The 26,887-nt window shown below is 41.1% G+C and overlaps 2 protein-coding genes across 6 annotated transcripts in view; one reads left to right on the top strand and one right to left on the bottom strand.

Annotated features, from left to right (window-relative positions):
* Positions 1-61: 61 nt before the first annotated feature.
* Positions 62-3,889, bottom strand: LOC127353860 (receptor-interacting serine/threonine-protein kinase 3). 4 transcript variants are annotated; one of them, XR_007881379.1, is made up of 12 exons: positions 3,407-3,889; positions 2,948-3,127; positions 2,508-2,838; positions 2,264-2,412; positions 2,123-2,172; positions 1,717-1,872; positions 1,441-1,523; positions 1,269-1,326; positions 1,106-1,170; positions 750-795; positions 338-489; positions 62-253 (listed from the first exon to the last, which is right to left on the bottom strand). XR_007881379.1 is itself a non-coding variant. In XM_051383441.1 (12 exons), exons 2-12 carry the CDS (start codon positions 3,100-3,102, stop codon positions 246-248), a joined length of 1,344 nt encoding a protein of 447 aa, XP_051239401.1. In that variant the 5' UTR covers positions 3,103-3,169; positions 3,407-3,838; the 3' UTR covers positions 62-245. The 4 variants fall into 4 exon arrangements, 3 of the variants coding, with proteins under 3 accessions (XP_051239401.1, XP_051239400.1, XP_051239402.1); XM_051383441.1 differs by having other exon boundaries at positions 338-580; positions 2,948-3,169; positions 3,407-3,838; XM_051383440.1 differs by having other exon boundaries at positions 338-580; positions 3,407-3,835.
* A 2,674-nt stretch (positions 3,890-6,563) lies between these two features.
* The window catches only part of frmd4a (FERM domain containing 4A), a 102,208-nt gene continuing 81,884 nt past the window's right edge, over positions 6,564-26,887 (top strand). The window contains exon 1 of one of the 2 annotated variants that reach the window (XM_051383424.1): positions 6,564-6,929. In XM_051383424.1, coding sequence (XP_051239384.1) covers positions 6,885-6,929 — 45 coding nt within the window. In that variant the 5' untranslated portion in view covers positions 6,564-6,884. Of the gene's footprint in view, positions 6,930-24,622; positions 25,230-26,887 lie in introns of those variants that run through there. The other variant, XM_051383426.1, reaches the window with a different exon arrangement.

The following is a 26,887-nucleotide window of genomic DNA, read 5'->3' as shown; positions in this document are numbered from 1 at the left end:
AAAAATATGTTTATTGAAAAAGATATTAATTAAAATATATATATATATATATATATATATATAAAAATATATAGTTTAGTTATTTAGTAACTGCAGGGAAATAAAATGTCAACAAATTGCATATATACAAATTAATAAAATAGATGGATTTTTCTTTAAAAAGATGTCTAAGTGTAAGAGGAAAGGCAGGGAGAGTCATTTAACATTTGTCCTTAAAATGCAGGAAGGCCACAGTTGCTTTCGAATTAGCCACCTGAAGGAAAAGAAAGTGAAATTAAAAACTTGAATAACTCATAGGTTAAACTACCATGTTTGAGTTTTATATTTAAAATCTCACCGAGTCTCTCCACTAGATGGGGCTGATGTTTTTTGAGGGCGTCGTAGAAGGCTGCTTTGACCTTCTCCCCTCCTGAACGCAATGTCCTCGTATACAGCGCTCTCATTTTACCCTGGCTTGTCTTTTCAGCTTCGATCACTGAGTAGGTTTCACTGTGGACCATGTCATCAAGCTCATCTACTACTGCCATTACGTCAGAAACGTCTTGAATTAATGTTTTCTTTTTTTCATCAACAAACTTTGCTGTTCGAAAATAGTAGAATGAAAAATAATAAGTCAAATATTAATGTGACCTTTCGTAAATTACAATATCATGTTCATCCAAAAAAAAAAGTTATGTGGAAATGTGAACAAAAATAACTTAATTAATTGTTATAACATAGAGCATCAGTACAGTGACAAAAGTACTCACCTTTATCTGCATCAATCATTCTTTCAGCAGGAACACTGACAGAATCCTGTTGCCAAAAATACAAAGCTTTTTTCAGTCTATATTGTGTAATGTATTATACAAGTGCATTGCTTAATATATTGTACACTAGTTTCAGAAAGCCAGTCTAAATTACTGAATGATGTGTGGTTTAATATGATAATAAAATACTAAGAATGCAATGCCCAATCCCCTTCAAAATAATATTCAATTAACGGTACGGTATAAATGTTGCTCATCTCAGGATTCAATGGGACCAGATTAAAATGACTTTGCTTAAATAATGTCATTTGTTTTCAACTTCCTGTCAGGCAAAGATCAAAGTGCATTTGACATACCTGCATGGAAGACATTTGAGTTGCTATAAATCCGACATCCACAACATCATTTGACTCTGACCTTTCTGAAAGAGAGAAAGAAACAACATATTTTACTGTGGAAAGTGAGGAATAACTAAGACATGAAAGCAAAATAAACCACAAATGGTATTAAACAATCTACCTAATCTCTGATGAGGAAAACTGAATGTTTCTGAATGTTCATTGCTGGTTGGTGACTCCTACAGTGAACCAGGGAGAAAATGTTATAAATCAGAGAAAGAAATACTAGTATTATGAATCATGTTTAATCAGGACTATATTTCATTTTCTGAGATGAAATGTAAAAGTAGTACCAGTCTTTTCAAGATTCGATTGACTGCAACACGGATTCCCTTTCTGTGCTTTGAGAGCACATTCTCAGTTACTTCAAGGCACTCTGAAATAGAAGCAAAGTTTCATTTTAATGTATTTCTTCACAAAGAATGCACAGTCATACATTTTAAACTACTCTACAAAAGCCCCTAAGAACCTAAGCCCATTTAAGTACATAGTAAACCATATAGTAAGTATATAGTTATACCATATATACAAATAAAAACAACAGCAACAACAACATAAGAAATATCTACCTTTAAATTCAGGCCTCGCACTGGGTGTCTTATCCCAGCAACTCTTCATGAGCTTAACTATCTCTTCCAAGCCGTCTGCTTTTGTCTGGTCAATTTCCTCTAAGTCAGGTCTGTCCCCCATAGGGATCCTCAGAGCCACAAGACTGTAATCAGCCACTACAGTACATATAGTGACACAAAGAAGTCATGCATCAAAATGTGCAAACACCACTGAGGTTTTGTATACATGTTAACTGGACATATATCGTATGTACAGTGCTTGGTTCAGAGCATGAAGTGATAAGTTATGAAGGAAACAATAGAGAGATCAAACAAACTAAAAAATATGGTAAGATATGATTTAATTGACTAAAAGACAGAAATGCCAACAAAAGAATGGTAAGACAACAAAATAAACTACACATACCTGAATATGGGTCTTTACCAGTAACAATAGACCAGAGTAGGATGCCATAGCTGATTAACAGAGAAAGAATATTTAGTAACGTGTTAACACAGTATACATACAGTAGTATTCCTATTGATAAGTATTGTTTTTAATGTTAACCTGTATCTGTCAAAAGCACGGCAAGGTTTGTATGATGCCTCAAAAGCCTCAGGAGGCATGTACTTGTATGAGCCTCCGTCCACTCCGGTTGTTTCTCTGTTGCTGTTCAAAGCACTGGTGGAAACCCTGGAAAGACCAAAGTCTGCTATCTACAGAGTAAAAAGAGACATATTACATAAAACAAAGAATAAAATCATCTTTATATTTAATGTGAACATAAGAGTTTATGTTGGTGGTTCTCTACCTTGGCGTGAAGCTCATCACTCAGCAGAACATTACTTGGCTTTAGGTCGTGGTGAATAAGTTTCTTAATATGGAGGAAGTTCATGCCAAGAGCCACTTCATGGGCCAAGCGGAAGGTCAGGGGCCACGGTGGAGGGCCACGCAGGTAATCCAGCAGAGACTGAACAGATCCTCTTCTCATGTACTCCATCACTATTCCCTGTTGCAAGGCTGTTTCTCTAATTGGTGGACATCCATGATACAGTGCATAAAGCCTTAGCACAAACTCACAGGAAGCCTCTTTCATGTGATCAGCCTCATTGTGCAGTGCTTTTTCATTTGGAATGAAGGGGCTGGAATGAGGTAAGACAATAGAGAAGTGAAGAGAAAGCCAAAGATACAGCACTACTATTTGACAAGTATGGCAAGCCAAAGAAAGATTGCAGATATTTATACATTTACCAAACACCATCACGAAGTATCTTAATGGCCACATCAAACCCGAAGTCCTTGTGTCTGACTTTGTAGACTTCACCAAATCCCCCCGAGCCAAGTAACTCCCATTTGTCCAAGCTTTCGTTTCCAACAGGCTCAGTCTTGTATTTCAGCAGTGCCATCTCCTGCTGAACTCAGGTAGAACAACTGCAGTATGTGATAGAAATAATCACAGAAAATTGAAAAAAGCTGCAAAACATTAAATAAAGTGGTTCAGTGACTGCTTATATGTTTGTTTTTATACACTACATTGTTATTACTGCTTACATTGATCACTGTATCCTTGCTTTTATACTCTCATTATAACAAGAGCAGGTTTAAGGTTAGAAAGGTACTGAGACGTTTTCCAATAAAATTACCCTTATGTTAAACAATTCAGTTATGTTTTGTTTGTGTTGTATTATCAAAAAACTGGCTTCCACTCACCATATATGCCTTCACGTCTTCTCTTAAGAGTTTAGTTCGTACCAAACCTGTGGCAAAACATGCAAGTTTCCTGTTCCAGCTCTCTGGGCAACACCCCTGGTGCCTGCAGCTAGCTGAGGGGAGGAGTTTAACTGAAGAGAACTTGACTTGGGCAACATATGTGTAGACTGTAACTGAAAGTGTTGAAAATAGTGTGGGTCTCAATACCTGATGGCGTAACAGAAAATGTAAATAAATGTAATTGTGTGAAAAGCTGAATGAAAATGCTTTTAGCAAAAAAGTTTGACTGTAATTTTATATCAGGTATGGTGTTTGTTGCTCAAATCACAACCAAAGAAATGCCTCAAATAACATACAACAACAACAGACTCATCGCCAGTACTGATGTTTCCTGTGGTGGACTTAAGTTCCAGTTACAATCTTTATAGTAGCAATAAAAATGCTGTGAAGGTGAATGCATTTTTTTTTTTTTTTTTTGTTCTTTTTTACTTCCTTATGAGTGTCTGCAACCAGACTGCAAGAGGAAGTTATGAAGAGCAGACTGGGTGGTAGTGTGGTAAGAAAAAAAACACATTCAGAATAAACCTCTTATCTTTTATGTCAGAATGTCGTGATTTGTGAGTCTGCATCATTCATATTAGTCACTACTGTGTGAACCATAATATATTTGAAGAATAAGCATGTGATTTCTTATTCAAGGACCAGTGTGTAGGATTTAGTAGCATCTAGCAGTGAAGTCACAGATTGTAACCACCTGAAAACCACTCGCCTTGCAAGCGTGTAGGCAGGCTGTGTAGACTATAAAATTTGTCTATAGTATAAAAGTATACATTTTAATGCATAGTGAGAACAACAATAATCACTTAGGAAATAATGTCTGTGCCAGCACACAGATGGAAATTGTGTGATTTGTTTTGTTTTGGGGATTTTTACTTTTGGGTGTGGGGTTGGATGTTAAATTTGTTGGTTGGTCAAAAATTTTCAATACCAAGGAATAAAGAGGTGCTGAAGAGTTTTACTTGGAAAATTACAATTTGATTCAAACTTATTTCGTTGCAAAAAATGCTAAAACAAAACACTAACATGTTCCACCTAACCAGTTGTTGGAAAGGACAGGCACTTTCAAATAAATACTTCACAAATGAGATTGGCTTAACCACCATCGACGCTAACCTCTTTAGCAGCCATTGCTGTTCTCTGTGATAGATGTTGTTCCATCTAACACACGTTGTCACACACACCTGGTTTAAAACCACGCCAGTAGCTCATGCAGCTACACTGCTAGATGACATTAAATCACACTGGACCATTAATAACTCAAATCTTTTTATTATTTTTAGCTCCATGAAAGAGAGAAATTTAAATTCAAAAGGTGTATGATTGTATTTTTCTGTTTAATAAGAAAAACAACTCCATCCCTCTCTCTGCTTTGCATGTGTGTGTGAGAGTAAGTGTGTGAAAGAAAATGTTTTATTCCAATAAACATAACATAAATATATTTAACTTTTTTTTCTGGCAGCAGATGATGGACAGAAAGAAGAGGGTGCAGCAGTGGATGGAGAAGAACAGTGCACACACAACAATGAATGAGCAGTAGGCTATATTAAAATAGTGGGTGTGTTAATACTAATGATAATTACTAACAACTACTAATATTTTAAAGTTAAAAGTTAGATTAAAACATGTATTTTTAATGTAAATAAGGTGCCAGAATACACAGAAAAATAATTTAAATTTAGAGGGTGTTAACCAAATAAAAATGTCTGGGGGAGGATCTCCATCTAACCCCTATAGAAGTCCTGAATGTCCCCAAATACAGGAAACACCCCTGGTAGACACCTAACAGACTTTTTAAGAAGATAGAACAGCTCATTCTATGGTAACAAAAATACACTATTCTTATTTATGTGATTATACTCTAATGAAAACATATCTAGAGTATTATATTCCTTTCTGCCAATAGATCCTCCTGGTACACCCTGGCTAACAAATGACAGTATTTTCTTGTAAGTAAAATGTGAATTTTTAATTTATTCTTAGTTCTTCCCTCTGAATAATACCTGCCCTTTGCTTTGGCTTTGTACACCACCCACAGAAACATGCACGTGTATATACATTTGCTCACAATGGAGATAATTACATTTTGCCAATATAATGCAGAGCTGGTTGATTGTACTGAGGCTTGCTTTCATTCCGGCTATAACAATTCATCTGTCGTATGATTACGTGATTTTTGACTTTCTTTGTATCTCCTTCCCATTACTTATCTTTATCTGATGCTCTCTCTTGAACACACAAGACAAAAGCCACGCTAAGACTCTTTCTGTCTAAATTATTAATGATAAAAACTGATCCCAGTCTGGAGCACAGGTATCTGTGAACATGATAGCTACCATGGATCTAAATCAGATGTGCACAATCACACATGCACACCCCATCCATAAAGTGAGGTGAGGTACAATTACTCACATCCCTCGCTGCCTTGCTGTTGCAGCCGGCATCGATAGGCGCGGTCTGCTCTCGCCTGCTGCATTTCCATTGCTCTTTCCCCTCCCTCTTCCCCACCCACCTTCATTTACTCTCAGCACAGTGTGGACCTCTTTCACCAGTGGCTGCTCTCTCCACTACATCTCTACATCTCTGGCTGCCTTTTACACCATCCTCTGTCATTTGGAAACTGTCTATTATACTCTCCTTTATTTGCTTCCCTCTCTGCCCTTGTCTCGTGCTGATGATATATGAGGGAGGGGATTAGTCTAAAGGGGATCTCTCTACGCTGGATCTCTGATTGGAGAGGTGAGGTGAGGCTTCTGTCTTTCCCATCACAGTGGAGGAGTACTTTAGACTGGGGAGCATCACTGATGCAGGTTACATCCTCTGGAGCAGCGACAGGACAGCCTCAGGAGAAAGACTGAAACCCCACGTGTATGCCTGGATGTGCTTTGTGTTGTGAGCAGAGTAGACTGAAAAAGGGAGGCTGAAGGCAGCAAAAGAGGGAGGGGAGCATATAGCAAGAGGCACCCGAGTCACAGGGGTTTGGGGGAGGTGGGCGTGGGGTCTGCGGGGAGTGTTTTAAAAGTGAAAAGAGAAGTGTGTGTGTGTGTGTGTGTGTGTGTGTGTGTGTGTGGGAGGGGGGGGGGGGGCTGCTTTGCTCTCAGATCAAAGAACTGGAAGAAGGAGGGTAGCGTTTTGCTCAGTCTGAAGAGTCGCAGAGAGACAGGAGAGTAGGCTCTCCAGAGACTGTGACATTACAATCAGAGACCAGAGACTGTCTGCAGCACTGACTGAAAGACACAGGGAGGTGGTTAAGGACACAGGGGTGGGACGGCCAGTCAAAAGACTTCATCTGGACAGAGATGAGCTTGGTTCCTGGGTGAAGACTCAGAACAAGAGGAACAAGGAAGAGGATAACGAAGAGAGTCCCCCAAGGAAATTGGCGACGTTCCCTTTTCACAAGAATCTATAGAGGGATCCCATCATGGCTGTCCAACTCATGCCTGAATCAGCCGTGTGCTTGCTCATGGTGAGTTTCGGAGGGGTATAGTATTTCCAAAACTGTTTAACTGTCTGTCTTTGTTTCTTCCTTTCTCTGCTGTGGCTTTCTCTCATCACTCTCTCCGCATAGCAAATGCCCATGCAGCCACTAAAGCAGGAGGTGAGATGGCATGTCACTAATAAAGGGATGTTGCTTGTTTGCTCCTCCCCTTTACTACAAGTCTGAAATCCTATGATAACTTCCTAGTGATGCTCAGAGGTTGCTTTCCATACTAAAGAAACATGTGTCTTTTGCATCCAACTCTGAAAACTCAAGCTTTTGTCTAACTCCTCCACGTGTTCAACTGCTGCAGTGGTCAAGTGTGGGAGAAATACCTCACAGACTATTGCAGGCATATGGGGGGGGGGTAGTGCACAGTGTCTGTGCATGTTGGAGACGGATGTCATTTAATGTATCTTAGTATATGGTTGTGTGAGCAAAATGATTTGTGCATGTGCATGTATATAAGTTGCTCTGTGTGTGTGTAAGTGGTTTAAGAGAGAGAGAGAGAGAGAGAGAGAGAGAGAGAGAGAGAGAGAGAGAGAGAGAGAGAGACATAGGAAGATCAGTGTGCAATCATTCCCCATCTTCAAGACTGAATGAATTCAGTTACACATTAGAGAGAAAACTGTTTCTCTGCAGCCCATGGCAGAGAAATTGTAGGACCTTGTTAGTGTAGAATCCAGTCCCTCACTGACATAAAACATACTGGCTTGGCTTGGCCTGGTTCAGATCTGGCCATAGAGAGCGATGAAATAGAAACACACAACATGCTTAAATCCATTGAACTCCTCTTTTCCCTCTGTCCAGCCGCATAGTGAAACAATGGCAGTGTGGCTTTGCTGCGTGTGTAGAATACAGATAAGGCATGGACCCCTCTTATAATAAGCTTCAATGAATTGAATGTACACCCTGTGCGCAGGGTGACTTTGTGTAAGGAGTGTGTTCTGTTCATTCTCATTCTATAGTGTTGGCATTCTGCAGTCCCAGGGGGAGTCATGCATCGCCGCACTACCTGCTATCTCCACCTGTCATGGCTGTCTGTTACTATGGCGATAGGCCATGCACCCCGCTCGAGGGAGAGGCAGCAGTAAAAGGAGCAGGGTGAGAGGAGAGGGCATGAGATGATGGACAGGGCAAGAGAAAGCAAGGTGAAAAAGTTAGTGTAAGTGAGGAGGGCAGGAATAGAAGGAGATGGAATGAATACGAAAAGGAGGTGGATGTGAAAGTGGGCTTTTATTTCCACAGAAAGGGGCACACTACTACAAATATTATCACCTTTACAGTTGTACCCAACAAAATACATTCATCCTTAAGGCAAAAATAGGTTCATGCCGCATCGTCTCATATCGCTGGGAGACAGCTGGTGTCCCTTGACTCCATTTTACACTGCCTCTGCCTTAGCAAATAGCATTAGCATAGAGGGCGTTCCCTTACAAGTGCTCTTACTGTCACAACTGTCAAACCCCTTGCTGTCACCCCAGCGCACACGGGAAGACTGGCTTACTGTCACAACTTTTTACTGTCACTGTTCCATTTATTATAATAGCCGCACATTTTCGCACCATTCACAGCCACTCTTCACTAGTTGGTAATGAGCAACACACTTCATATGTGCCCCCACTGGTTCTTTTGGTGTTTTCTTTGGTAGGGATTTATTCATGGCTGTTAAGCGCTCTAAGGCTAAGGAATAACATGACTTAAATCTGTTCAGTGTGGACCTTTCCTCTAAATACACGTTCAACAAGATTGACATCGGATCATTTTAGAGCTTTTTTTTTTTTTTTTTTTTGAGCACAAAATCCATGGCAGTTGTATTCACGCTGACTTGTTCAGAGCTTGAACCCATCTTAATTATTAACGTGGGTTTATGCACTGTGTGTGTGTGTGTGTGTGTGTGTGTGTGTGTGTGTGTGTGTGTGTGTGTGTGTGTGTGTTGTGGGTGAGCCAAGATTAATATTGATCATGCTTCCTGTCTCTGAGTATTAATATTTCAGGTGAATAAGTGATTATCTAATTACTGGAGCTGCTTTAATAAACATAATTTGCACTGACAGCACAGTAAATAACCCACATCAAACATGCACACAAATCATTCAGACTGAAGGAAGTAGGAAGCAACTTCATTCAGAAACTGGAAAAATTAAATGTTCTTGTTTTCTGCCATGGATTTGCTGTGACTGGTAAGTAAACAAATAAAGAAATGTTGTAAATTGTGTTTTAGTTCTCCTCTGGGCTTTATTGGTCTGGAACTAATGTGATTGGCAGAGACTTATACCAGCTCAGCTATAAAACCGAATGGTCTCATGTCTGTCATAGAGACTGCAAGACGGGGAGACTATTGTATGAGAATTATGGCCACTATCCTAATATTGTTATGAATGTGTTAAATCAATAAAATACTATGAGTAGGAGGGGAAAGTGATTAATAGGTCTTATGGGAATCATACTCTTTTTAAAAAAAGGCACTTCATCTTCATAGATTAATTAAACACTGGCATATATACAGTATAACCAAATGGGGAGGATTTCATGCCTACTGTATCTACAGGGATAGACATAGCATCTCTCTGTCTGTCTGCCTGGTTTGATGGGTTTCTGATGAAGAGATCAATAACAAGTCTGTCTCCAACTAAGACACCCAGAGACATGCTGTCATCTGATATTGGAACAGCTCACAAACTAGATGGTATCATTTGACCTCAGTGAGGAAGCTATGGCTTTACGGCTGAGATCTCTATCATAGGGATTTGACAGCATTATCGAATGTATAACTACTGCGCAAGACTGGCATCTTTGATACTGGCCTTTTGTGTTTACAAGTCTTTCCTTATGTGGTTCAGGCTAATGTGGTGTACTCTTGATTGCATGGTTCCTTTTATACTTTAAATAAGAACTGGAGCAGCTATAGTCTTTACCACCTAATCACTAAATAGCTCCACTTTTGAGGGCTCTTGAGAAGAGGAGCTCTTAGCTATCTCCAAGATGGATATACCCTAAAATACAAAATTAAATCCCAACAAAGCCAAATTAAATATGGGTTTTTATATAGAGCTGCTTAAAATCTGTACCTTTTGATGAGCGTTGGAGGTAAATAAGAGCAATGATTACAACCTTAATCCTAAAACATCTCACAGGCTCCAGTCAGGAGGTTTACTTTTTTTGATGCAGCTAATCCAGGATTTAAGTTCAACACATGCTGATAAAATGTCACATGGAATTATAATTAGAAAAGGGGATGAGTCTGTCATACAAAATGGGAACACAGTTTATCTCAATGTTCTGCTCTTGCTCATCTTGTTTTATTTTTGTAGATCTCTTGTTCTGTCAGAGTGGTGTTTTTTGTTTTTTTTTCACATGCAGGGGCAGTCAATCAATATGCATGTCGCTATCTGTTACCCTGGCCCCGGAAAATACAGCAGAGAGAAACCAGGGCAAGTTGGTATCTTGACACACACAGAGGCTAAGTGGATTATCTTTAAATTGCTGGAGGGTTCTGCTCTGCATACAGCAAGAGAACAGTGAGCTCACAGCTCCACTGTTCCTCAGTGCTACAGCAGCATACATGATAGAGGTCTTCAGTCTGCTTCAAGCATGAAAAAAGCTGTGGTAGATGACATCATCGCACACCTGCCAAAACAATCACCACGTCCATAAAGCGGCAAGTGTGTGGCTTGCACTTTGTCTGGTGTGAAGTCATGTTGATAACCCGATAATGGAGGTGTTATTCACACTCAGGCAAGCATCCAGCTATATACGAACCTAAGAGAGGCAACCAAAAAACAGAGACCTTACGCTGCCCTTCATGTTGGCGTCCATGTCTCTTCATTACTGTCCCTCATTCAATTATCCTGTCACTGAGCATGGAGACCAGATGACTCAGTGTGATCAAGCCAGATGATTCATTCAACTCTAATCAAATCACGGCTCTATGACGTGATGTACTGAACGCGTGTGTACACGTCTGTGTGTATACATATGACTTAATTGTGCATTAGAACAGTGATGTATGAAGTATGTATGCTTATCCCTATAAACTTGGAATATCTATTAGTCCAGATAATGAAACCTGAGTTATTATCAGTGTTTGGTGATTATCTTTTGCCAATACAAGATTATTATTGTATTTTCCATTCTTGCTCTGATGCACACAGCCACTGTAAAAATAGAGGAGGGCTGAACAGTATGGGGGAGGGTTAGCAGAATGACATCATAGTGAGATAATTGATTACTGCCCTGTAACAATGGCAGAGGAGGAGAAGGAGGCAGCATTTTGTGTAAGTGTGTGTTTATGTATGTGTGTGTGTGTGTGTGTGTGTGTGTGTGTGTGTGTGTCTGTATGTAACTGTGGAAAGGGGTATTTGGTGTATCTGGAGGGAGTATACTAACTCATTCATTCACACACATTATTTTTCAGTAACACTGTCAAATACTTTGAGACAACATGTCATTTCTTAAATCTGCCCACAATCGATACCTGGGTGTACAAACACAAACAGATGTACAGACACACAAACACACACCTTCATACCACTTCAGTTTATGGTGATTAGTATGAATGAGAAGTGCATGCACAGATGGCATTTCATTATTATCTGCCTCTTTATGTTCTTGTCTTACTTCAGAACTCTTCTTCCTCTCCACTTCCATTTGTGCATATTTGTACAATGTTAGTTTCTCAATAATAAATAAAAAAATGAAAGCAATAATTTTCCAGTTCATCATTTCCCTAAAGCTGCAGTCTGACTGCAGAACAGTCATGCTTGAGTGATGTTAGGACCTGGTTCTGCTGATGTCAGCTAACTAAAGCTCTGTAGTTGCCGCAGGGGGAAAGAAACACTTTTACTTTACAACCGAGAAACAAATGCCTGAAACACATCTCATCATGCTAGTTGTTGTGTTCAATCTGCTGTCTGTCTCACGACACTGAAATTAACAGGGTTATTAAGACTGTTTGTGTTGATGTGTGATGAATATGAATATTAATAGTTTGGTGTGTTTTGTGAGGGGCTATGCCTACTACAGCATAAATCAAGGCTGATGTTTGAGGTGAGAGCATTTAAATCCTAACTTTAAGCAAAATTTCAGCAGGCTTATACAAAATGGGAAGGAAGGAAACCTTGTATACCTAAAGTGTTGAAATATTTAATACATGTAAAAAATAGTGAATCCCATAATATAAAGAACCGCAACTACCAAGATCAAAATGTCTGAAATAATTGCTTTAGGACAAATTCATTAAATTGATGTTGGGTGTTGTTTTTGCTTCATTGCTCAATGCAAAGTTGCCTTTATGTCATTTTCCTGAGAATCTTCTTTGATGCCCTGAGCAAACAAATTAATACACCTTTTGGCACAGGTTAAAAATTAGGTGACATAGAGCTAAGACTAGAGGAAGTCGAGAAGTTGCACTTAAACAGAAAAATAGCTGCAGGCCTGAAATACGTTTTTTCATTAACTTGAATCGATCTTTGGCCAGCAGGGGGCAGAAGAGCAATCCCCGACTGTTAACATTGTTATTGACGTTGTTGCTGCGTTAACATGCTGCGGTGTGTTCAGGTGTAGCAACCATATAGCTACATACTGTCAATGGTAGCAACAGTCGGCTTGCTTTGGTGTGACTTTAGGGAACTTCCTGCAGAAATGGAACAACTTTATCTTCCCAGAGGAGTGCAGTTTCTGTAAGCCTGATGTGTGTGTTCTTCTTTTAGCTCTGGTTTGATCTCCTCCTCTACAACTTTGTCTGGCATTTTCTGCTGGGCAGGTTGCATACAGTAGATTTTAATTTGTGCTTGTCTGCCATAAACAGCTAATGCTGCTGTTGGGAGACGGTTGGTACTGAAACATACAGTAGCTTAATGTGCAGACCAATTAAGATAACAAGCTTAAATAGGCAAAAAAGAGAGTTTGATTTAATGCTACTATAAAAACATAGATTAATGCAGGTTTATGTTGTTGTTGTTATCTTGATGTTATTACATAATTAGTTGCTTCAAGGTTGAATGTAAAACCAGTTGCTGAGTCCACAAAGTCATAGCTCAGGTTTGATATTGATTGGAGCTTTGATTCTCTGGTGTCCAGCTTTGGAAGTCCATGATCACAGTATTGATTGGCCTGTCTAACATCAAAGGGGCATCATCAAGAAAGTGTGCTTCAGGCTGGGTTTGGATTTCATTTCAGATGTTAAACATTATTTTTGTTTGTTCCTAAGTTGCTTAGGGTTTCACTTATATCAGAATCAGAGGAAGAGAAAACATTGAAGTGAGAGTAACCAAATGAGAGAAATGGTTCTCACCTCTCACCACATGCATAAATGTATAAGGCTGTGTGTGTGTGTGCGTGTGTGTGTGTGTGTGTGTGTGTGTGTGTGTGTGTGTGTGTGTGTGCGTGTGTGTGTGTGTGTGTGTGTAAAAGATAAAGTGAAAGACCACAGCATATCATTAAATCTCCTGAGCTGTTTATACAGTAGCCTGTTTAAGGACTATTGATGAGCTGCAGAGGCGCCTCAATTCTAATTGACTTCACCAGAGTATCTGCTCGCTCAGCTGTGGTCATTTGTGTGTCTGTGTGTAGGTCTCAGGTGTGAAGTGTTTGCAGTGCGTGTGCACAGTGCATCCTCTCCTGCATGTTAATGTATGCAGCAGGCTCTCAGTGGAGTGTGACAGCGTTCGTTGTGTGTCTAATGGTCGACCGGCTGTGAGCCAGGTTATCAACTGAGCTCAGTTTGTGTAGGTGATGTGAGGAAGGGGGTTAATGAAACAGCCATTAATGAGCAGGACGTGACCCAGCGTGCTGGCAGATGCTCATCAAAGTCTTCCAGTGCTTCCCTGTGCTCTGTCTCTCTGCCTTCATCCTGATGTTTATTAGGGCTCTCCATCTCTGTTCTGGCTACCTCTGCAGGTGCACTGATATGCACTGTTGCTCAGATGAAACAGGGTTGGCTAATTATGCCATTCTTGGGTTGATGCAGTGTGTGAGTTTGTGCATTAACGTGGGCTTGGGGAGTGCATTTGCATTCACTGTAAGACGCGGGCCATTTCATTGATCGAACAGCAGCCTGAGAAAGAGCTGCATCTTTCTTTCCGTCTCGCCCACACACACTCCTACATTTACAGACTACCCGCGTACACACACATGACCTGCTATATGGTGCAGTCAATCAATGCTTTCAGAACAGACGAAGTGTATGGATGATATTCCTGCCCCAGCTTTAGGAGCTCCCCATCTTGCTTTAGTTGTCTTGCAGGATATTGCCCACAGCAAAGCCTACATATGATATGACATTAATCTGACGGCTGTCCCCTTTAGAAGGTCAAGCTGCTGTAGAAATAAACCTTTCTGTGTAGATAAATGAGGTCTCAGTGTCGCAGCATCAAAACACAATAAGCTTAGTGTGTTCCAGTTTAATCAATCATAGCCGAATCTGAGGCAAGGCACTGGGTATGGTATAGGTGCATTTACCAGCAGAGGAGGTAGATTAGTTCTGCTTTTTGTTTACCGGATTTGGATCTCTTGCCTTTGATCTATGTCTTTCTGTGAACAATTTAGTTGTGGATTTATGTAGTGAAAAAGAAAGTGGTATGATTGGGTTTATATTTTGCTTATGTGCTGCATGCTAGTTTTAATGTAATGAATACATAAATTATTTTCCAGGGCAATGGCGGTGTCACATTTGCAAGGTGCCACCTGTCTCATATGCCAGGATGCAGGTTTAGGGGAGTGGCGGAAGGGTGGCATGGGAGGCGGAGAGCAGCAGAGGCACCAGGCGGTCTGATTGGCTCACCATCTGTCTCTGGGACCGAGCAGATGTCTGAGTGGGAAGACCAATCTCTGTTTGCTTCCAAGTTCACTTTCTCTTCCCTTTGTGTGTATTGTCTGTTGCTGGGAACGTATGCATGTGTATATGGGTGTGTATTATTTTGTGTATGCACGTCTGACATTTCACACTCTGGTTGACACAGGTCCCAGTGGGGCTGATTGTCTTCCATATGGAGTGAGTTAACACAGAACAGGTCCTTGTCACAATGAAGAGCTGTCTTGTTAGCAGCACTTACACGGTGGACAGCCAGGCTGTACCAAACAAACAAAGTTAAACATTTCATTTCATTTTTCTTGATGAAAATGAGAAGTGGAGAGAAGGGCTTTGTTTTAATCCCTTACCTTTCACTTCTCCCACTCTTGCACCAGGGCTTCACTGTCCATCAGGATTAGCTGAGAATCTCTAACAGTTGCTTGTTGAAATTTTAATTGGACACATACAAAGCATACGGGAAATACACAAACACACACACACACACACACACACACACACACACACACACACACACACACACACACACACACACACACACACCTTCGGGGCCCCCGGTAGCTCACCTGATAGAGCATCCTGTTCACTGAAGGCATACAAGCCCATAACATTTTTGTATTTTTTTAAAGTACACACGAACCTGAACATGTGCATGTTTATGAAACTGAAATATTGTTTGCTGGTTCCTAATTTTTGAGTGAGCTACTCTGCCAGACATTCTGAGAATCACAGAAAAAAAAACTGTGTGTGGCCTCCAGAATAGGAAAGAGGAAGAATCAGAACACATTGATGAATTTATAGCATTTTACACACACAGTTTTCGCCACTGTAAAACAATTGTCCTATATAATCACACACCTGTTCACTCAAATATTTGAAAACTATGCAAATTATTCTGACAATACTGTATGTTATATATTTATGTCATTATGCCATTGTCCATTTTGCCCTAGATGAAGACACAGTAGGGAGGTGTTGGTCGGTTGCAATAGAGGATTGTAGTGAATTCTATTATAGGGTGAATGACCTACCTTTTTGATTTGGTTTACTGAAATAATGCATGTGCATAAACACTGACACGAGGAGGAGGAACAGGAACAGGAACAGGAACAGGAACAGGAAGCAACATGGTTTTTGAGAAATGTGAACTAATGTGTGGCTGAACATTGAGAAACACTTCCAATCTACTAGTGCAACTCTTAAGTGGTAACAGGTTACGCGAATGGTGTTTACACTAGTTCCTTGTTGCCGTCTCTTTATAGGATCTGTGAATATCACGAACAGGGACGTGCCTGAATCAAGACTGCATTCAGCCCTGTTCAGAGACTGATTCTGCAACATTTTTTCTGTAGGACAGACAGAAGTGTGACCTTGGTTGTCCTAGAAACAGCAACTATTTTCTGAATTAATAGATTAATCGACTGGTTCCATAAAAGTGAATTTAGTGAAAAAATGGGACGTCTTCAAATGACTCCCAACTGATAGTCCAAAATCCAAAGATATTCAGTTTACAATGAAATAAAATACAGAAAAACAGAAAATCTTCACATTTGAGAAAAAACATTTAAAAACTGACCTTAAGGATGAAGTGATTATCAAAATAGTTACTTAATAATTATGAATGCATTAAAAGATCTGAGTTTGTTCAATGTACACACAAAAAGGAAAAAGAAAACTAAATATACAAAGTAGCAAAAACAATGGTGTCAGGTCACTTTATTTGTGTGTGTTTTTATGGTAACTGTGCCGGGTAGCTGTGTGTAAGGGTGAATGGGTTTTTTTGTGGTGGTTTTAAATGTGGAAGTGGTTCCACTATGAAACACAATAGCAGAGCTGTGACGGGATTTAGAAAAGGAACAGGGATTTTGTCACCACGCACATCGCACATTTTACAGATTATTCACCATGGAGCAGTGACGGAAGGAAGATGATGAAAGAGGAGGGGGGCACATGCAATAAACTGTTTGTTGATGCTTCTCTTGTTTTCCTCTAGAGGGAGCTCAAGACTGTTGAATCAGATCCAAATACAGTCCTAAACTTTCTATAAGGAAAGAGTAAATTAAACCTACTTGTGTTTTTAATCATGGATCCTCTGTGGTTGCAGGGAGTGTAGTGTGTGTGTGTGTGTGTGTGTGTGTGTGTGTGTGTGTGTGTGTGTGTGTGTGTGTGTGTGTGTGTGTTTGTTTCTTGTCCTTTTAATGACATTTCTTCAGGTTGCCTGAGCGCTGTTGCTTAGTTAAAACGTGCAACCCCTGCAGGTATGAGCAGGAAGGTCAACAGGGGATGCTTCTCCACAGCGTGTTACTGTAAATGGCATCTCCCCATGACTCCTTTCACATATGTGTACACACACACACACACACACACACACACACACACACACACACACCCGTAAAAGCAGTTCACAATTGTAACAATTAAATTAAGTTGTTTTTGTTCCAGTTAATGCAGCTGGGTGCTTTAAATAGGCTGACAGGCTGATATGACTGATTGATGACTGATATCAGAGCTGCATTACAAGACCTTAGGCACACTAATCCCCTCTGTAATGCATAATATATTACCCAGCAGACACACCAGCCAGCGAACAGCCCATATAAGTATTGCTTCGTACCCACAGCTCATCTAAGCGTATGCACCAGTTCTACTAAATCTTGTTTTAAAATGATTCAAATAAGATTCGAATAAAGTTATTCTGTGTTTAGTATCTTTAGTACATCACTGTAGATGTCAAAGCTTACTCAACTGTATGAATTAATATTTTGCTTTCTTTAAACTAGCTGTCACTCATAGTTGACTAATTGAATATGCATGTTGTTGCCCAACAGTCTTCACAGTCTTCTAGTGCTGACCACTGAGCAGCTTCACTGGAGCCATCAGGCGTCACGTTCCTTGCAGATAAGGTCATTGCAGCAGCTGCTAATGAGGGAGAAGAGAGCATTTTACTCTTCTGCTTTCATCATCCATTTATCAGGCCAGCACAGAGCAGAAACCATTAAAAGTCTGCTCTGGATTCAGTGGCATGTAGCGGTGTAGTTGCAGGTCGTTTCACCCTCCCCATCCAAGCACAAAGTAGAAACTACGCCGGTCGTGAAATATAAAAAAAAAGGCCCTATATGACAATCAACATGGCGGACTCCACGGATAGCATATGTACATAAGAACAACTCACTGGTAACAAAAACATAATAATCCTTATTTTCAGTTGATTATACCCTCATGAAAAGATCCTCCTAAAGGTTACACACTGGACTTTTAAACATTATAATTCAAAAGTGTGCATATTCAGCCTCTGGGCTACTGCTGTTGGTAACACTTCTGCTACAGCCGGACAAATTGACTAAAAAAGAGCCTGTATGAGTCAACTCCACCTACCCCCCAATGTGTGACTATGCATTGTAGGTTCTTACCTGCAAAACTGCTCTTCAATTTAACTGTTGCATCCAAATAAAAAAATACATAGAATTCTACTTGAACTGAAAAACAAACAAGCAAATCCCTTGTAGATTTCTGCCGTCAGAGTAATTCAGAGTATAACACAGCCAGGTGATACCTCTGTCAGCAATAGTGACATTACGTGAAGCTGTCTTTGTAGCAAAGATAATTAACATTCCTTCCCATAGCCAGCTGTTTGAATATCAGTGAAATACAATTTACCATCAGTCAGGCTTCTTTATCAGCTCCTGAAACAGAAGAGTAATTTTACTCCAAGAAGAATCAGTATCTGAGTGGCATGTTAATAGATGCATGTTAGTGCTACGGACTCTTGGACAAAAATTCAATTATAGTTAGATCTAAGACACAAGACAACAAAGAGATGAATGTGATAAATAAAAAATGTGTTTTTCTGTATTAATATTCCAGTAAGTGATCGGAATCCAAATCTTATCATTGGGAATATAGCAGATTGAACTCACTGTTTTCATTATCTATCCTTTCTTGCATCATCCCGGCATACATTTTTTTCATTATTCGTGTCGACTGGAGATTTAGCAAAGATCAAATTTTGGCAAACAATATGCTGATTGAGTTGTTAACCACTATATTGCATTTGTAATATAAAATTCTCTTAAGGATGTAATATTTTATTCATATAGACAAAGCATATGCATGTTCTGCTTGAAGTCTAGCAGTAGAGGGCAGTGTGTGAATGTGGGTGGGCGATACATCAGGACACGCAGTAGTGAGTGTCTGGCCCTGCTTGTGTGGGGCATGTGTGTGAGTATACAGCATGTGTGAAATATAGAAATAGGTCAGATTTGTGTGGGTCTCAGTGCCTGCAAACAAAATCAGTATGCTATACATGGAAAGCCTGGGCACCGTGTAGGCATTATAGGCATTTCCTGAACCATTATATGAGTAATGACACATGATGGTAAATGATTCATCTGGATTAGGGATGCCGAGATTGTGTTGTTGTTAGCACCATAAAGACACAGCAAACCCGTAATTTAACCACGGTCAACTCTCAAACACGTTGTCACTCTCTATGTCTATGTCTCTCTCTCTCTCTCTCTCTCTCTCTCTCTCTGCAAGGCTCCGTGTGCTGTCTGCAGAGAATGCTGGTTGCCCCTGACAACAGTTGCTAGGCGACCATTCTGGAGTGACTTCATAGCATCAGGCATGCTTATATCTTGGCTCACGATGAATAAAGCCAGTTCACTTTTTCTTCAAACACAAATGTGCATTTTAACAGGGGGACACATTTTATAGCTCCGATAGCAATACAATCAATGCACACATACTATGTGGTTGCAAGAAAGTGTTTTCATATTAGTGTCGCATTGTTGCCTCCTTAGCTGCTATCAGATGTGTTTTTGTGGTAGAGATGTTGAACGTAGTCAGTCTGATGGTTATGTTTTTGTAGAATCTGGCTAAAACAACACAGTTCTAATCAGTGGGACCACAAAGGCTGCTTCTTTGGCGGATGAAAGTTATGGAAATGAGATTGATTAAATATTCTCTCTTTCTCTTTCTGTCTCTCTCTCTGTCGCTGCTATTCTTTCTTGCCCACTCTCTCTCTCTCTCTCTCTCTCTCTCTCTCTCTCTCTCTCTCTCTCTCTCTCTCAATCCCTTATGTCCTTCTCCAGCAAAACCCTGCTCACATTACCCTCTACCATCCATCTTTCTCCCTCTCTAATTCTCTGTCTCTGCAGTAGTGAGATAAGATGTTCCTCCCTCTGAGCTGTGGTGAGGTGTGAGAGAAGAGGGGCTTTCCTGCTCTTCCTTTAGCTACCTCCAGGACTGCAGGCCAGTGAGGGCAGCGACACACAGCAAATATATATCTCTGTATATCTGTGCAGGAGATTTTCTGTGTGTGTGTGTGTGTGTGTGTGTGTGTGTGTGTGTGTGTGTGTGTGTGTGTGTGTGCATGGGCGTGTGCAGCATGTTTTCTTGGATTGCTGCTTAATGAACTTTAGATTGGATGTCAGACAAATTCCCTCTGGCAACAATCAGCCCAGCTCTCTCAAACATGGCCAGGACCCTTGGCTCGGGGAATGGGCTAAAGTAGTTTCACACTCCAATATATCATAGTAAATCTAAGCATTGACCATGAGTCTGGCACCAAACAGCAGTAAATTGCGCTAAAATCTTGTTGAAAGCTCCTGGAGCAGGGACAAACCTTTCTCAGTCTTCAAATGTGTGTGAGTCTTTAAGATATCCCAGAACATTGCCGCTGGAGTAATTCCTGGATTAACCCATCTACTGTACAGCAGCTTACCTCAAGTCTCCACCAGGAATGAGGATTTTAAATATTTAATGATGATAATGTGGTTAATTGATTTAGACAGTCATTAACACTCTTCTTGGCTTACTACTTTAATCCCACAGATACATACAAATAGATATGTTAATATTTAAATATTTAATTATATAAATTTAGTGGATTGCTCCTTTGCCTCTGTAAATGATTTAATCTAGATGCTGATAGAAAATATGGCAATTAAAGACTATGTGTTGATACAGACAAAATAAAACTTGCAAAACAAACAAACCATAATGTATTTTTCTTTTCTAGGACAGATGTCGGCGACTGAAATTTGTGTAAAACCTGCAACAGCAGATTCTACACTTCCATTAGACCACCCACGGTATTGACACTGATTGTTAGCAGGCACACATCTTGTGTCTCCAACTCTCTCCGTAGTCGATGCTATTGGTCGACATAGAGAAGAAGTCCCATTGCGGTGTATGAGAGTCAACAGCCGTTCCCTCTCTAGTGGCATTGATTTAGCTGTAATGCTGTGACAGGATTGCACATTGACTTATGGGTTCCTCTGTTCCCAGCCAGACACCTGGGCACAGACAGTAAATAACAATGAATATGACTTTTCCTTCTTGTCTTTCTGTCTCTTTTTCTCTGCTACGCTCTGCCACGGGGTTGCCAACCTGCTTTTGTCCAATTTGGTCACCTGGGTTGCTGGTCTAGGTAAGTTGTGATACAATCTTGATTTGAAACACACACACACACACACACACACACACACCCCACAAAAGTAGAAATTTCCTGTATGAAATTCCACTATCGAATATCAAAAAGCAAACTAATTAAACTAACTAAAATGGTGTCTAATGGTGGCTAAATAAACAGCGGCATATTGGAACGGCCACAATGGCAGATGGGACAACAGATTAAAAAGACAAAAAGACATCGGGTTGAAGCATGGAGTTGGAGCGGTTCTGAAAAGAAGAGAACCTATAATGCTCCTTTTCTTGCTGTTATGTAGTTTAATTGATAATCATTGCAATTAATTCCTTTGTTTCCCTGTGAAGTTACAGTCTGTTTAGCAGCGGCTAATTACCTCAGCCCATTGGACGTCTGCTTTTTGCAGTCTAATTGCAGCTCCAGTAGAAACACAAACAGCCAGAGAAAATTACACACCATTTTCACATTTGTCCGTGATGTGGCTCTTGCATATTCACTCAGTGCAAATGCTGTTGTTTATACTGTAAGATTTACATTTGGCTGCATGAACCAGAACGTATTGTAGCAAGAATTAAATACTGCTGAATATGGAAGCAGACAAGAATCACACGGCATTAGAGCGATAAATCAACACACTCCGACCAAGGTGTTGTCAGTTCACATCTGCATGATGGAAAAACTCACAGGGGATTCATTTTGGGGGTCCAGCTGGGGCAACGGGGACAGGAGTGAGGAGAGGGGAATGGGAGAAGGGGGATGGGGAGACAGGGGGGTGGGGATGGGTTTAATGGCAATGTGCAGTATAGTGCAGTGTGCACTGCACTGTGCAGTATTGTCCATTGATTGTAATGGTTATCACCCCCTATATCCTAACCACCCATTCTCTCCTTTATGTATGGCTATGTGCAGGTTGTAATAGTGACTGGGAAGAGTTGGGGGCAGGGACGAGGTGTGTGTGTTTGGTGTGTATGTGTGTGCGCATGTGGAATTCACTGACAGGTTAACATTCACTGTCAGCACTAATGCGTGATGGTGATATATGGGGCTGTATGTCACTGTGGCTTGGCAGACAGACACTGCTGGTCATCCCGCCTGGCAAAAAAAAAGCCAACATTAGGAAAAAAGAGACCAACCAAAATGCAAAATGGATCTAATGAAGAATATTATGGCAAAAAAATGAGAAAAGGGCTTTTTGGGGACTGTGAGGGGATGAAGGTGCTCTGGATTTATTTATGAGGCTACATTTAGGAGACTACCTTGGGTTTAGCACTGCTCTGAGGTCAGAGGTCAGCAGAATAATGAGATTTGAGCTCTTCCCACTACCTCCCTATAGAGATCTCTGCGGCACTTATCCAATTTTTCTATCATTGATAAGTGTGTGTGAGAGAATTAGGGGTTGATATAGTGTGTCCCTGTGTGTGTTTATTCATCTGTGTCTGTGTTGTGTGTGTGTGAGTGTGCTGTGATACAATCATATGGTCTGGTGGCGAGGTTCCATGTGAATGTTCCCTCTCCTATGGGAAATCTCCTGTTTAAATATGCTTTGTAAATGAAATACATGACTATGAAACCTGCTCATGGAGGTTCATTCATTTAATTAGATGTTAATTAGCTCAATGATTATGAATATTGCATCAAATCTCACCTTCTAGGCGCCTGAACAGTGTTTTTGTTCATCCCCTTTTTGTGATCATTAAGTCCGATTTATTTATTAAGTAACATTCTGTTAATTTTCAGAACAATCTGATAAACTACTGATGAATTGACATTACCTTGCTGCATTAGCACACACACACACACAGACACACATAGGGCTACAGTGGCCGTGCCACCTGCAGTTTGAATGTTATTGATCTTGTCCACACATTGTTGTGCTGAGATGTCTGTGTCGTCCAGGCCAGCCTGCGATCAATGCTGTTATGCGACAGCAGGTTCCAGTCTATCTGCTTTTCCATCGCTGCAGTGGCTGTGTGAGGGTGTAACAGTCACCATACGTTTTCTACTTGGCCGCACTAATCAATCAGCAAGCCATTACCCACCAGCTGTGGTGATTCAAATGCATGTTACACACACTTTAACACCAAAAATCATCATCAGGCCCATTTATGTTTCTTATTTAAAAGAGAAACTGATGTTTTTTCCACGGCTGAATGTGGTCTAATAAGTGCATTGTGTGGATTTACGTCATTTTTTCCTGTTTTACTGCATGGTGCTGACCCAATGAACCCACTTGTTTAGCAATTGATTCATGAAAACTTGTTTTTTTATAGTATTACATAGTAATGACATTGTATATATAGGTTAAATCGTGAATTTAAGTGCAAAGGTCATAACTGTTAGTAACAGTATAGTAGTCGTGTGTAAAGTTCTGCGGTACATGGCACAGTAAGGACATGTTATAATGTGCATAAAACCTAATTAGGGATCCTCAACGGCAATGGCAGTTGTGGTTAATTTGGTTAATTTAATGCTTTTTTTGTCGTATCTGGGTCAATACAGGGAAGCCAGGCTAAAAATAATTGAGAGAGAACCAAAGAGCCACAGAGAGAGAGAAAGCTCCTCACTTGGTGTCATGCAGTCCAGGCACTGAGGCTTGTTGCAGTCAGTCACCTGAACCACCGGTGTCTTCTCCCTACATAGTTAGATCCAACCACTGTGACTGAGAAAGGCAGCAGGCACAGGAATGCAGCGATTTTATTTATTTATTTCAGTTTGTAATGGTCTCCCTGCTTCTCTGTGCTCCCACCCTAATGGACATTGTTGCCATGGCAACGGCAAGATGCAGCTCAGAGCAGAGGTGATGATTTCATGTTTTCGTCCATTTAAAGGAAGAACATTTGACTTAAACACACACACACAAACACACTAAGATGCATATCCAGTGGCACTCAGCCATCACCCTTAATTTCACATTTAACGGCAGTCCTGTTGAAACCTTCGGTGAACAGGAAAAACATGGCACCGCTATTATAACAGCCTGCAATGATGACCTGGTATATGTTATACAGTATGTTATGGTGCAGCTGTAGCCGTGTGAGAGTGGGTATTTGTGGAAATGAGGGACAGGGTTTGTGTGAGTGTGTGTATTTGAGAGTGTGACTCATGCCTTGTCTATTAAGAGAATAGAGGTGATCAGGTTGCTAGGCGATTAAGAGCCACTATTGTCTGGAGGGACAATAGTGGCCCAGAGAGTGCCCTCTCTTCTCTTTCTCTGTGTCTTTTTCGCTTTCTTTCTCCGTCTCTTTCACACACACACACACACACACACACACACACACACACACACACACACAAAACTATAAATGTACATTTTGTCTGACCCCCCCCCCCCTCCCCTCTTCCCCCAGCTTGGGGCTTGGGCGGGAACAAGGTTGACAGTGAGCAGGAGGACTGAAAAAGAAAAGCATTATGGGAAGCTGAGAGGGTGAGAAGGGACAGAGGGAGAGAGAGGAGGAGAGGGAGAGGAGAGTGTGAGCAGAGGGAGAGCACAAGCAGGAGAGCTGTACCATGAAAAAAAAAAAGACCTGCAATCATTTGCCACATTGAAGGGAACAAATGTAGCTGGAGGCAGTGAGGGAGAGTGAGAGAGAAAGGGACAGGCAGAGAGAGAGGGAGAACTAGAAGCCAAGGAGACAGAGAGAGAGAGACAGAGAGAGAGACCTTCCATGGACATTGCACATTAATATCACAGTGCTTCGTAGGAGAAGATCACACACTAACTGACAGGTCGGCGGCAGGAGAAGAAGCGCTGGGACTTTGGCACTGCCCTCTCGCCTCCTACTACCCACTGTGTGTGTGTGTGTCTATGTACACACACACACACACACACACACACACACACACACAGACTCTCTGTGTGTGTGCCTGTCAGTGTGCTGGGCTCTCTGGGTGGGTAGGGATGTAGAGATGTTCGCTCTGAGGATGAGACAGCGTTTCTAACAGGATCTATTTGCGGACTGGGATAATACACTGACACAGCTGAGGGGACCCGAGCCCACCGGAACCAACTGAATCAGCCATGGAGGGACTGCTGTCTCCAATGAGGACGCGGGTAGGTTACCATGGGGATTACAGAGCATCCCAACTACTGTTTCCTCCACAGGAATCCATCACACAGAACTGCAAATAGGGAGATAGTATGTCTTGCATGCTGCTGGGCTGCTGTAATGAATAAGTCCATGCCGCCGTCGCCGTGGTGATGCTAGAACTCGAGCTGAGAAGTTTCCGAGCTACCGGCGTTGCTAGGGGCGTTAGGCAGAATGCTGGGAGAGTGTGGGAGACACGGGAGATCTCAAATAGTATCTAAAAATGTTTTAGGCATTGCTGAAAACTGAAATACAGTCTCAATACCCAATGTGTGTGTGTGTGTGTGTGTGTGTGTGTGTGTGTGTGTGTGTGAGTGTCCGTGCACAGATTAACAAGGGGCTGCTTTGAAAGAATGACTCAGTGTTTCAGAGTGGTGCCTATCTCCCTTCAGTACAAACCACTGGTCTTTTGATTTAGGATAGAGAAAGAAGGAGTGGAGAAAGACGTGCAAGGAAGGAACTGGCTTCAGTTTGTACAGTGAATTGGGTGAATATCTGAAAGTGGGAATTCACAATTGTTCTTGTTATACATGACCTTCTGTGTTAGATAGTCATGTGTCTGTCCAACATGAGAGCTTTTAGGTTGGTGTCTCAAAGTACACTGTGCAGAGAGTGCGCGTCTGTCTGACAGTGAATGTCTGTGTCTGTGCCACACAGGAAAGGCTAATGAAAGAGGAAGATTGTGTGTGTGTGCGCCTGTGTGTTACTGTCAGAACTCACTAGGTTATATGTCCGTATCCATGTGCCTACATGTTGTGCAGTTGTGTGGACAGTAATGGACCCTGAGAGGTGTCTCCCTCCCAGTTGAGATTTAAGATGAAAATCTGTTTGTTCCAGTTGGGAGTTTATGTTTAAGATATATTATAGTGAGTGTGTAGTGTGTAAGAGAGGGAGAGTTGGTTAAGCACTTTAATATAGACGCTGGGATTGTGTTATTAATATTTATAAAGGCATGATTGCATTTTTGTAAGTAGATTTTCAGTTTCTTGCAGTTACAACCATATCTACACATCCTTTCCCTTCAGCCTGCATCTCCTCAAGAGGGCAGAGATGATTTAGCAACCTGGCTCTCTCTTATATATTCCACCCTCCCTTCCCCCTCCTTATTTTATCACCACTGGTACAGACCTGTACAGCCAAAAATAAATTCTCGATGCATCCTCCAGCAACTATACATGTGAACATTTGCACGTATGTTTACATTCTGTTTGATCGTATTCCAACATATAGGATTAGCTCAAAAACCATAAAGTCACTCCCACACAAGCCTCGACTTGTGGAGACACTGAAAGGGTTAAGCCACTGGGATGACCTGATGATGCTGTCACACACGAGTACCCCCATCTGCTCACCTCTCCTCCCTCACCTTTACCGCTCGCCCTTCTTCTTCTCTTCTTCATTTCATCATGTTTTTTTCTGTTTTTTTCTCTCCCCTTGTCTAGGTTGTGCCACGCATCCTCCTTTTGGCATTCAAGCCAAGCCCGTGTCTTTCTCGCTTCCCCGTCCCCGTTTGTCTGCCCACCTGCCTGTCTGTCTGTCTGTCTGTCTGCCCCCCCCCAGTGTCTTTGGCAGTTAACATGAGCGCTGTAATTGGTATTTGCAGATCGGCCCATGATCTAATCCA

This window comes from Dicentrarchus labrax, unplaced genomic scaffold (assembly GCF_905237075.1).
Source record: "Dicentrarchus labrax unplaced genomic scaffold, dlabrax2021, whole genome shotgun sequence".
Classification (NCBI taxonomy): domain Eukaryota; kingdom Metazoa; phylum Chordata; class Actinopteri; family Moronidae; genus Dicentrarchus; species Dicentrarchus labrax.
This window is presented reverse-complemented; position numbering and strand designations above follow the sequence as displayed.